This window comes from Nestor notabilis, unplaced genomic scaffold (genome assembly GCF_000696875.1).
Source record: "Nestor notabilis isolate BGI_N333 unplaced genomic scaffold, ASM69687v1 scaffold2084, whole genome shotgun sequence".
Classification (NCBI taxonomy): domain Eukaryota; kingdom Metazoa; phylum Chordata; class Aves; order Psittaciformes; family Psittacidae; genus Nestor; species Nestor notabilis.
The window spans coordinates 3,458-15,493 of NW_009925851.1; the positions used below are offsets into that span (position 1 = coordinate 3,458).

General features: G+C 36.1%; 1 protein-coding gene across 1 annotated transcript; it reads right to left on the reverse strand.

Annotated features, from left to right (window-relative positions):
- Positions 1-248: 248 nt before the first annotated feature.
- Positions 249-9,582, reverse strand: ANXA10 (annexin A10; the record flags this gene model as incomplete). The annotated part of the gene is made up of 9 exons (XM_010013226.1): positions 249-317; positions 1,082-1,204; positions 2,604-2,662; positions 3,395-3,490; positions 4,876-4,969; positions 5,079-5,132; positions 7,341-7,420; positions 8,062-8,152; positions 9,469-9,582. Coding segments are annotated over 9 exons (780 nt in total), but the record flags the coding sequence as incomplete, so codon positions are not given.
- Positions 9,583-12,036: the final 2,454 nt, after the last annotated feature.

Genomic DNA, 12,036 nt, shown 5'->3' on the forward strand with positions numbered 1-12,036 from the left:
ATAGAAACAGTAATATTAATTAGAACTAGAGATAAAAATCATGTTTCTGCCAACATTTTTTCCTATCTCAAAGAAGATTTAATATTAGCAAATGTATAGCACTGATTTATCTGTTTTAAAAAATCAGAACTACTCTGTTCTCGTTTTTTAGAAGCAGAATAGGCATCTCTTACAGTTAGTGAGTGTGTTGTGTACAGCTTCAATTTCTATTTAGAATAGATTTATACAGCCTTCAAAGTTCATCTTCTTTAGTAATCTTCGGCATCACCAGCACAGATAGCAAGTAAAGCACTCTCATAATGCCCTGAAGCAAAATGCTGCAAGAAAAAAAACCCCAACATATATATGACTCAATGTTTTCTTAATTTTCCTTCTCTCGGTGTGTGACAAGGACTAGACCGATGATGTGAGGTTTTGTAAAATACTGCACTGTTTTCCTAAGGATTCTAGACTAAAATGTTTTTATTTTCACATACTTTGGGCTTTGCTTGGCCACCTGAAGGCATTCTGCCCCTGAAGTGTTGGCGCAGATCTGTTCAACGCTTCTCAAGTTCTGTACCAAAAACCATGAGCAATTTCTTACAGTTACTGCATGCTTGCCAGTTGTATTAGAGCAACATTAAAAAGGTAGCATCTTAAGAGGAGTAATTCTGCTGACAACTGAGACTACGTAAGTGCAAGGCTAAACCCAAATATTTATCTCAGTTTTGCATGAAAGTGATATCAGCCCAACTTTTCCAGACAGTGTGAAAGAAGGTGGTACCAAATAGTGTAGAAACTATTAATGCAAACTACTCCTCACCATACACTGCCCGGCTCTGTTTATATCCTCCTCTTGTTATAGGGGAGGGACAAAATCACTCAGCATGAGAGTTGAGAATTCACTGCTCTCTGACTGAAGTCGGCCTTGGGCACTGAAAAGATACGCTATTGGTTTTATACATTACTTTTTTTCTAATTTCTTTTTTTTTGTAAACCAAGTGATTGAAGGGAGATTAACCTCATGTATTTTCATGGTAGGGCTTGGCACAGTCTGTGTGGTGCCAGTGCTGAATATATGCAGAAGTGTGTAAAAACCTACTTTAATGTCATGAAAGAGTGATTTCCCATATCTCTCTTTGTATCGCTGTCGTATGGTCATCAGGTCAATCTCACTCCTGGCAATGAGAATCCTTATAACTGTTTTATTGTGAAACCCAAAATCCTAAAAAGAAGAGAAGATGAGAGGATACTTTGCAGTTGGACAATACATGTTTGCCTATCTGTATATGCTCGTGTTAATAGGTAATTGATAAGCCAATTGATTAGGCTATCCATAAAGAGGTCCAAGTATAAGAGTAAGCATTCAAAGGTTTTATCCTACAGGGTTTTCACATGCTTAAATAGTATAATTCATGTTACTGGATAACGGAGATTCACCACATATCAGAGTTTTAACCATGAACTGAAACTTTTGAAAAGAAACACCTGATAAACTGTTGTCAGTAGTCTTAGGTACTCAGTTTGTAGGTAGCTGTTGTGACTGTCGTCATGCAATCCGTTCATACTATACTGAAGTCAAGAATCTGTCTCACAACAACTGCTGCCAAATGTGAATTCAGAGATTCTAAACCATTGATGTAGGATTTACATGGCTTGTATTCAGCTATGTTTTATATTAACTTTGTCCAAATAATTTTTCATACTGTAATTGTGGAGAATGGGGACATCTAGTGGCAATGAAAGTCATAAGAACAGATTTAAGGGTGGGGCGACTGAACACTTTGGATTGTTTAAAGCTAAATCGTAGTTTTATCGGCTAGCCATCGACACTGAAATCTTGTTCTCAAAAAAAAACCCAACCCAAACCCCAACCAATAATGAGATGTCATAAAAGGCTGCATATGGAGAATTTCATACATGCTTGATGGCTGTATTAAGTCTGTCTTATAAACCATTATGGACTAAACACTTAAAATATTAGCCTTCAAAGTGTATACTTAGTTTTACATAACATAATGCCTCATTGTTTTCACTAGTGAATAAAAAAAAAAAAAAAACAAAAAAGGAAAATGTCTTCAGTGGCCTTTAGTAGGAAGAATTTGTAGGTGTTTCTTTACATTTACCCACATGTCTTCTTCTCACTCATTTGTTTTAGTATGTTAGTACTTACACACAAAAAGAACCTGCATGTATATATTGAGTCCCACAAGAAGGTATGACCAATTTTGTTTATGTAACATTAATTTATGATTTGAGTTTTTAGTGATACTTTTGAAAACTCTCGAGACAAAAATTGCATAGTAAGAAAAGAGCACATTGAGTTCTGCACACCAGGGGGAGATATAATCCATAGAAAAGAAAGGCTTTCAAGTAACACCAAAAAAAACCCAACAAGGACTTTTTTAAGGAATCTAAATATTTAAGCTGTTACTGTTATATCCTAACTGTTGCTTAGGCACTACTGCTTTGAAATTTCTGTATGCACCAATAGTTTTAAAACACACAATCACACCTTAAAGATTGAATGGTCTGATTTGTAAGTACTTGTTTAAGAATAATCAGCCAAACATAAAGATAGGGAAGCTAATCTGTGTGGTATGTGAAGAAGAAAGACTACTTACATGAATTGCATTGTAAAGCCTGTAAGCGAAGTAGGAAGGCTTGTCACGAACACAGAGAACTAGGAGAGAAAAGTTGCAACAGGTAAACATAAGATTATTATAAAACAATTTCTATTTGCGTTGGGCATCTATGATGTGTTGTCCAGAGATATTTTGTAATTCCTGGAAAACTTGGGGGAAAAAGTCTTCCTTTATTCTAGTTCATTAATAATGATCAGTATAAAATTGGGTAGTGTTGTCCATGACTCAGCTTAAAAGCATTTACCTGTCTTCATGAATATAACTACATTTGTAATTTTAAAACTTGTATTTATTTTAGGTGGGTACCCATTGCTTTTGCATCAAGGGACTTACTAAATATTAGTGAATACGCTCACATGACATCTTTGTAGAGATATTATTATCATTATTCTATAAATGGAAAACAAAGGCACATAAAGCTCGGAATTTGTTTATATACCACTGAAGTCCTGAAAACTTTGCCAATTATTTAATGTGTGGAATCAGTTGGTTATGCAGTTATCATTGATCACACAGAATTTGTAATCAAATAAAGAGCAGGTACCAGTTCTGTTCAGTCTGAAGCTAACGCTGCATATATACCTTTTTAGATTTACACAAACATGGAAGAGTATTTCAAATATTCTTTTCTAATGGCCTTTGGAAGTTTAGTTACACAGTGTATGAAAGTGAATAAAAAGATCAGAAAAAGAATATACTTGATGCATGAGAGATATCATACTAGATGTTTAAGAGATTACTGCTACTGTAAAATAATATTTTTACATTACCTATTGCAACCAGTAATTCTTGAAAGTATCCATCATAACATTCATTAATGGCATCTACTATGTCTTGTCCAGAGATATTTTGGAACTCCTGGAAAACTTGGGGGAAAAAAAATACAAAACAAAATCTTGCTTGATTCTAGTTCATTAGTAATGATCAACTTGCCTTTGTTTTCCGTCTTCCCCCAGTACTATAACTATAAAGTTATTTTTTTTCACCATTTATTCTCAGTGTTTCATTAGGTTTATATTCCCCACATAGGGCAATCTAAATGAATAGCCTGAAACCTGCCTTCCAGGACATTCTTTCTCTGGGTTCTCCAGTATACAGTATACAATGAATGCATGCCAAAATCTCTGTTTCACTGGGAGCTTTAATAAATTCTGTATCTAGCAACCTCTGTTTATGTAACTTGTAAGAATGTCATGTCATTAAGACAACTTCCTTGCTCGGGTTGGCTAACATGGGCATAATGCAGGTATCCAGACTTAGACACCCAAATATACAGGGCTTGCTTTCTCCCTTAGGAAAGGGGGAAAATTTTCAACTCACTGTTTACTACAAAACCTATGGAGGACTGTATTACATGCAGAGCACTAAAATCACTGTTGTAGAAAGAGAGCAGATCATAAGCATGTGTGTTATGTTACATTAATCCTATCATCAGCCTTACAGAAGTCATGATAGAAGAATTAAGTTGTTAGTCCATGACAGCTAAGTAGTTCTAAGCTACTGTTAGAAGTTGACATAAGAAATACATCTGGCTACATATTGATAAACAGACTATTTTTCCACTGCAGAGTAAAAGGCATTTTGCCACGAGGCAGATACAACAGGTTTCTTCTCTACAGTGGAAGTGGAAGATCTGGATGATCTCACATAAATTTCTTGTAATCTGTAATTATGTCTGATTACTTATTTTAAATAAAGATGTCCCATTACGTTTCTGTTTCCGTGTGTATGTTTGTTACAAGAGAGCAGATGTGGACCCTGAAGTGCTCCCATCAAAAACTTTTTTGAAACTTCCAGGGAGAATCTACAACACAGCAGTGTGTTTTCACTACAAACATTTGTTGAAAATATGCCAACTGCTTCTCCCAAGGTATTTTCCCTCATAACAAAGAATTACTTATGAAGAACATAATTAAGAAAAATCTGCCTCATTGTGTTGTGTGTAAACTCAGTGCAGGCATAGCCTGTGCCTTTCTTTGGTCATGCATTTCTTCTCTCTGTTACTGGGCATCCTGATATCTGTCCTGTCTACAGATGTCTGTAGTTGTCAGGCAAAGTTCCAAAATTTTGCATTACTTCCAAAATCCCATTAGTATCTGTGGGAGTTTGAGAGCTCCAACAGTTCACACTTAGGTTTCAGGCTAATACCCTGCTGCACACTGAACTTCTTGGTGTGTAAACCATGGTTTTATTAAAAAGTGAGATATTTCCTTTCCACTCTTCTCTTTAAACAGCTGAACTGCTGGATTACCCATCCACAACTGCTGGTAACTCTTGTTGCAGAGAATCATTTGCAGCATGTTTTTGTGTTCGCCTGTTTTCTGCTGACATGCTTCCCATAGAATCTTAACATACCAAAAAAAGGGAGAAAAAAAGCAGAAGAGTTAAATCACTTTCCAACATTTATATTTGGTCTTTTTAATTTTTGAGAGGAGCATATCTGACTATATTTACCATTGCATCCTGAGCAGCTGTAGAAGGATCTGCATAACCTTCCATCCTTGTTCCCTAGGGGGAGAAAGATATACATATGGGCTTTTAGTTTGGATCAGTGTCTTCAGTGGTTGAATTTGCAACTGTAGAAAATACCTTCAAGTTGTTATGTTGTATCTTCACTTCCTATAAGAAAAGGAACTCTGGAATGACCTAGGGTCTTGTGAGAGGAAGAAATGGAGGAAGTGGATAAACCTACCCCATTTTTACTCCCATTTTAAATGAGCGTATCTTACAACTTCCCACCACCAACCCATCACCATTTCCAGTAGTATTGATGTTACGTTGCTTTCTATAATACATAACTATGAAGGGAAAACAAGGGTAAGAGTAACATTTGCCGTTCACTTATTATTTCTTATCAATGTGCATATTACCAGAAGAATCTTTTATCTTTTTTTTTTCCCTGCACAAACCATAGGAGCAAGCACAACAAATAATGGAGATTTTGCTTGCTCATAATCATTGTCTAAAATTAAGATCCAGACTACAAAATTGTTTGACAACTTTGATACATAAACCACAGAAGAATACTTCTAATTTTCCCATACATTTAATAGCTCTTGAGTTACGCAAATCAAGCTGATAGGCTTTAGTAAACATGCTATGATCTGCATTATATAGTTGGAAAAAAAGAAGAGTATGTGACTTTTGGAATTGCTTTTTAACTGTAATTGTCTTGTAAGGATACAAACAGGCTTTGGTTGCAGAACAATCTCAAGTTGCATGCAATCACTGCCTTAATGGTATGTGTCTGAAGCAATTCAGTTTAAAATTTACAGTCATTTTATCCTGTATGTGAAAGGGAAGATTAGAATTATGTATTGGCTGTCAACTTGTAGAATGACTGATTTGTAGCTGTTTCCTCTTAAAAATGTTAATTTATATTTTAATTAAATGGTACGAATTTCTAACAGTGGAATTCGTAGTAACAAGATGAAATACTTGAAGGAAATTATGCTGGAATGGGTGCCTGAAGTTATATACACAAGAAAACACCGAAAAAAAAGACAATAGAACTATTACTATACTCTACATGAGTCAAATGCTCACCTTCCCCAATAGCATTTAACAGTAACTACTCTTGGCGTAGTTTTGCTGGAGAATCCCACAATAGGTATAATTAAATTTTAAATTGTATAAAATTATCATACTTCAATTAATACCCCCCCCAACCTATTTATCAATATTTGTGGTTTAAGAAAATAAGGACTAATAATTTAGTCCCAGATAATTTATTTTAAATTTGCTCTTTAGGTGAGTAAAATGTGTCTCATTGTTTTAATATAGACAAGAAGTGAGGTTGCTTAACCTGTAGCTCTTCATTCTTAAGCAAGGATGAATTTTCATTATTAGGGGGGAAAAACATCCAACATTAGAAAAATATATTTCCTGTTTACAGCTTCTACGTTTGAAACATTTGCTCTTTATTTCTGTATCTCAGTGAAGCCTGCTGTTATTTTATGTTTTTGTAAGACTGTTTTCCCCAGACACACATACTTAAAAATACAGATACATCTTATGTATGCTGTTATCTCCTGGCAGTCTCTTTGTCATTATTTGTTACTTTTGTTTACAAAGGACTTTTAATACAATGAGCGCAGTGACTACAATGAGAACGGGAACTCATGATCTGGCAAGGATGACCAACATTGTAACATAAAACTCCAAATTGGTAAAACTGCAAGAGCTGGTGTGTTGATAGTGAGAATTTGCCTGCGTGCAAGCATATTGTGATTTAGCATGTGCAGTAGCACAAAGAACATAATGTTTAAACAGAGAGCTGTTTAATTCTTTTTTTCATAGTCAAATGTGGATATATCTCCTTTTTTACATAATGCCTAGACTGGATTATGAATCATATATCCTAACAATGGAGAAAAGAGATCTTTAAAAACGAAAATCTCATTTGTACATGCACACAGACTCCTTTTGAGATGAGAAAGATAGAGCAGAGGGCCAGCAGTTGAATATCCAGGGACTTACTCAATAAAATAGTGTGCTGACCTTTGCCTGCATCTGAAAGTGAACGTCAAAGTTAAAGTAGATGAAGGAATTCAGGTTCTCTTCCTCTTTTGCTTTCCCCTCTCTTTTGTTCAAAAGTGTAGCCCTGTTGAACTAGCTGTAACCACAGTCACCTTAAAATTTAAGACTTCTTGAATAGTATCAAAAGTTACTATCAATTTTTTAGAAATGCAGGTATGCCACTTGCTCTTACAGTACCTGAGCAAGGTTCATGAGCGTATCTCTGAAGTGGCCTGAAGTCTCAGAATCGATATCTTGTTGAAGATCATTATTATATTCTAGGTTAAACCAAAAAACATATAATCTAAATCACAAATGAACATACTCTGAAGAGTACTAATCTAGCAAACAAAGGAAAAATAAATAGGGTGCAAATACTTGTGTATTTTCTGTGGTGATTGTTCCACAGTAACCCAAAGCAGGTTCTACATGGAGCCAGCCATGGGGCTGGCAGGTCTGTCTGGGCCCTGCCAGGTGGCTCTGCCTGCAGGGGTGCCTTAGCCTCTGCTCTGCCTTACCTCTTCACCCACCCATGGGTCCTGTGTAGTGGCAGGATACTCAAATGCCTCGTCAAGGCAGGTGAGCGGAGCGTCCAGCCTGAGTAAGCACTTTCTGAAGGAAAGCAGCTACTGTACTTTTTTTGAGTAAAGTATGCAAAAGTTTTTGAAAAACCCCAAGTGTGGCTTCAGGGTATTTCAAATGTCATAGGCAGCAATACATCTCAAAATACTGTGACGCATTTTCACAGTAATTTAAAACATTCTGCTCCAGCCTTTTGAATATAGTTATCGGAGAGGAGGGGAAAAGGAACCAGTTAGTATTGAGAAGTCATTTTTTGTAGTTCAGTTCCTTGATGTGTGCTAATACATCCAGAGCACACATAGTACAACTACTACTTTGCACTTGTAAGACACTTTACGCATTAAGTAGGCTTCTTTCATCTGGAAGATCTCCATGTTTGTTCTTGAAGCTAATATGTCAATTAGGCATTTTTCTTCTGTGTCTGCTCCCTGTGTGGAAAGAAATAAGTATGAAAAGACGTTAATAGAAACCGCAGCTTTTAGAAGACAGCAATGCTGTGCTTATCAGAAGTAACAGAAGAATGAATAGCAGTTTCTGCTGGAGCAATGCAGAGTGTACTTTTGCATAGTCTACCTGTTTAAATAGAAAATTAATGAATAATAGAACCCTGTATTTCAGATATATTCCTACTTAATCTGAATTTCAGCATGTGCATTAACAAGAGGGGAGTGAAGCAAGACTGGTATTGACAGAAACATAATGGGCAGAATTTTAGAGCTTTAGTAGGAATTTAGGATTTGTTGAAAGAAATCGTATGCAAAGATTGAGCAGACATCCCTGGCAAGCAAGTGTTCGGGCAGTCTGAAGTAGATACGAGCACAACTATTAAGTTTTGCTGCCTTTAGAAAAATATATATTATTTTTTATTTATTTAGGAATATTAACAGTCTGTAATGTCTGCTGCAGAACTTGTTATTTAAGGTAAGCATCATGGCCATGCATGCAGAGCTGCAAATCACTGTGTTTTCTCACAAAATTTGAGTTAATTTTATAAGCTTGAATTGACGTAAGAGATACTGCATATGCTGCTTTTAATATGCACATGTATAGTGTTGGTGAGTATTCTGCATTTAGGATAATGGGAGAACGTGACGTGGAGCCTGAGCCTGGAGACACAGATGGCCTGTTTTTTACTTTGGCCGTAAAAATACAGGTCAAGATAGAAAGTTATGATCACGATAAGAAGGTTTAACTTTGAGCTACATTTAGAAAAAATGTAACTTTAGCAATCTTGTCAGTGATTTTAATAAAAATCATGCCTGCAGTGCTACCATTGATATTTCACAATTCTTTTAATGCCAACCACAATTAAAAATGAGTCAGTAGTTCTAAAAAGTGCATTGGTTTAAGTGTCTGAAGGACAAAAATAAATTTTGTTGTTTTTTGTTTTTGAGGGGTTTCTCAAATTAATCTTGTTCATGACATACATACATGCTTGCATGATCAGGGCCTTTTCCATGTGTAAATATTTTGTCAATTCCTGAGTTTACCATGGGTATTAAATGGGTTGTATTTATTACATGACAAGGATATTATTGATGATGGTTTTAGCATACCGATGAATAAACTTCATATAGCACTGTATTTCTGATGACCTAGAGTACTGTGTAGTAGGACACTATTCCAGTGTATTAACTTCCAGCTGTTTATCAACCATTTGAATGTTAAAAAAAAATCAATTTAACATGTTCAGAACTGTAATTAGTGACTGACACTCTTAAGAAATACAGAATTTGACAGTTACCTTCAAGGCATGCCAGAGCTCATGGGCATCATAGGAGGCAGGTGGATACATCAAGCCAACCATGACTTCTTTGAAGTGATGAGAGAGATTCTCCTTTAGGTCTGTTATCAGATCCTTGAAAACAAAAAGACATAGACAGGATTATTTCAGTAGTCACACTTGATTAGGACAGCTTTAAAAATGTGTTTGTGGTTTTCTCTGCAAATGAATGAACTGTTGAAGATGAATTCTGGCTAAAATTAAGTAAGAATTACTTAAGATATTCTTTTAAATAATACCTGCTTCTTCTAATAGTATGGGTGAGATGACAATAGATGCACAAGCCAGCAGACCACATATGATTGTTGATTTTTGGTTCATTAGAAGACAGAAGAAAATTCAGGGGTTTAAGTGCGACTACTATTTAAAGGCTCAGAAAACTGAATACCACTGCAAAGCATCTGCAGCTCCCTTGACACGTTCCCTGTGTGAATCTGTGGGAGCAAAGCACCTTTGGAATTCAAATCCCATGAACATGGACAATTTCTTGTGCCTTTTTCAGTGTTATTGACTGTGAATAATTTAAGTCATCCATATTGCTTCTAATACATAAAAATACCTGCTTTGGATTACTGGAAGGTAATGTGATCCAATTTATGTGTATATTACATTCAAAGTGAATTCACTACTTTTGACAGATGCTGGATTAAATAAAAAGGAACCCTCTTCTTCCCCCACACATGTCTCAGTACTTGCTTGCCAGGTAGTTGAGTAATAGATGGGAGTTTCCTTCCCACTCTCCCCTTTGCTGATAGCATCCTTCAAAACAGTGCAGATGCCAGAGCTTGTTAGTTACACTGTTGTAGTTTCTAATTAAGAGGATACTTGTGCACTCTTTTTTTTTTTATATATATCTTGGTGTACAGTACTAGGCAGCTGTCAGGTATTTTCTGACCTAAGTCTGAATTTAAAGGAGTACCAGAAACGATTCACATGATAGAAACTATTATTTTCAGAGCTGCAGCTTTTTCAAGCCTGTAATTTAGTTTTGATACATATCTGAATATAATTAAATTAGTTGCTAGAGCAGCAATGCAGGTGGACATACACACATCAGAAATTAAATTTATGATAAAGAAACGTACGCAGTCTTCAATGAAAGCACATTAGATGCATTTGACAACCACTAAATCACATATGAAATAGAAATTAATTCATTAAGACTTTACTTCTGACTACATGCCTGTGGGAAAATGGATTAATAATAGTTAAAAATTACTCCTGCAGTCAGAACTAAGGGAAGTACTGAAAAATAAGAAAAGACAACTAAGTTGTCATTAGTAGCATTTCCTAATTGTCTCTGCTGTAGAGAGCCTGGAAGGCTAATTGTAAGAAGGAATCTTAAGGCCAGTTCAGGGTTTTACCTTCTTTTTTGTATATATTTCTTCTAATGTGTCACACTTTACATTTGTTAAATGAGAATAGTGGCTACCAAATTGAGCAGACTGAATTGAAACTAAGAGGGTGGAGGATTGTACTGACTGACAGGTTTATCATAGATGAAACTGAAAAGTCTAAAATTGTTACTGCCTAGCTGTGTCTTCTCTGTTGTGCAGAGTTTGCCACTCATAAACTGGGACTGCTGAATGGCACGTTTGTCCAATGCAATATATCCCTTAATATGGATTACAGCCCGTGAAATGCTGTCAACAGTGTATGCTAAAGTATCTTCTGAAGTGTAAGCTGCAGCAATTCAGGGCAAGACACATCCCATCCTAGAAAACTGCTCAGCTACCCAAAGAAGAAAATACACTGTTCTACTAGTGAACAGACTAATGGTGTAACAGACTACCACATCAGCAGTTACTGTGGAGTTTTTGAATGATCCATTTCTAGTTTAATTAAGACTGATGGCTGCATGGTAGTATTTCTGCAAACTCTCTGTCCTCATGCTTATGGATTCAATGGCAACCATACACTGACCTTCAGAGCATTTTCCAGTGAGCCATTAGTTTTTCAGTCTTCAGGAGAAGAAAAAAGCTGGTTTTCTTTTTTTTTTTTTTAATGTTTGACTGGCTTCTTTTAGGGAAAGGGCACGTCTGGTCAATTTAATCAGAGCATTTTTCTTTACCTTTCCAATAGTATCTAGTTTCATACAGCATTTTTCATCACTAGATTTCACAGGGATTTTACAAAAGGTGTCGCTGTTATTTTTGTCGTTATTTAGCTAAGGTAACTGATGAAAATGCAGGCATTGTAACTTCCCCAGATTCATTTAGTTAGCAATAGTAGATCAAAAAATAGTGTGAGGATAACTGTCTCTGTGTATGTTTTTATATATAGTAAATACGGATATTTTTTTTTTCTGTAGAAAAGCTGACTTTTATGTCTTAAAAGAAGCTTATGGAAGGTGGAAGCGAGGACAGGTGGCCTGGGAAGAATATAGGGTCATTGTCCGGGAAGCTAGGATCAGGTCAGGAAAGGTAAGGCCCAGTTAGAATTGAGTCTGGCCAGGATGGCCTCATGCAGAGAGTTGCGGTCAATGGCTCAATGCCCAAATGGAGACCAATAACGAGTGGTGTCCCTCAG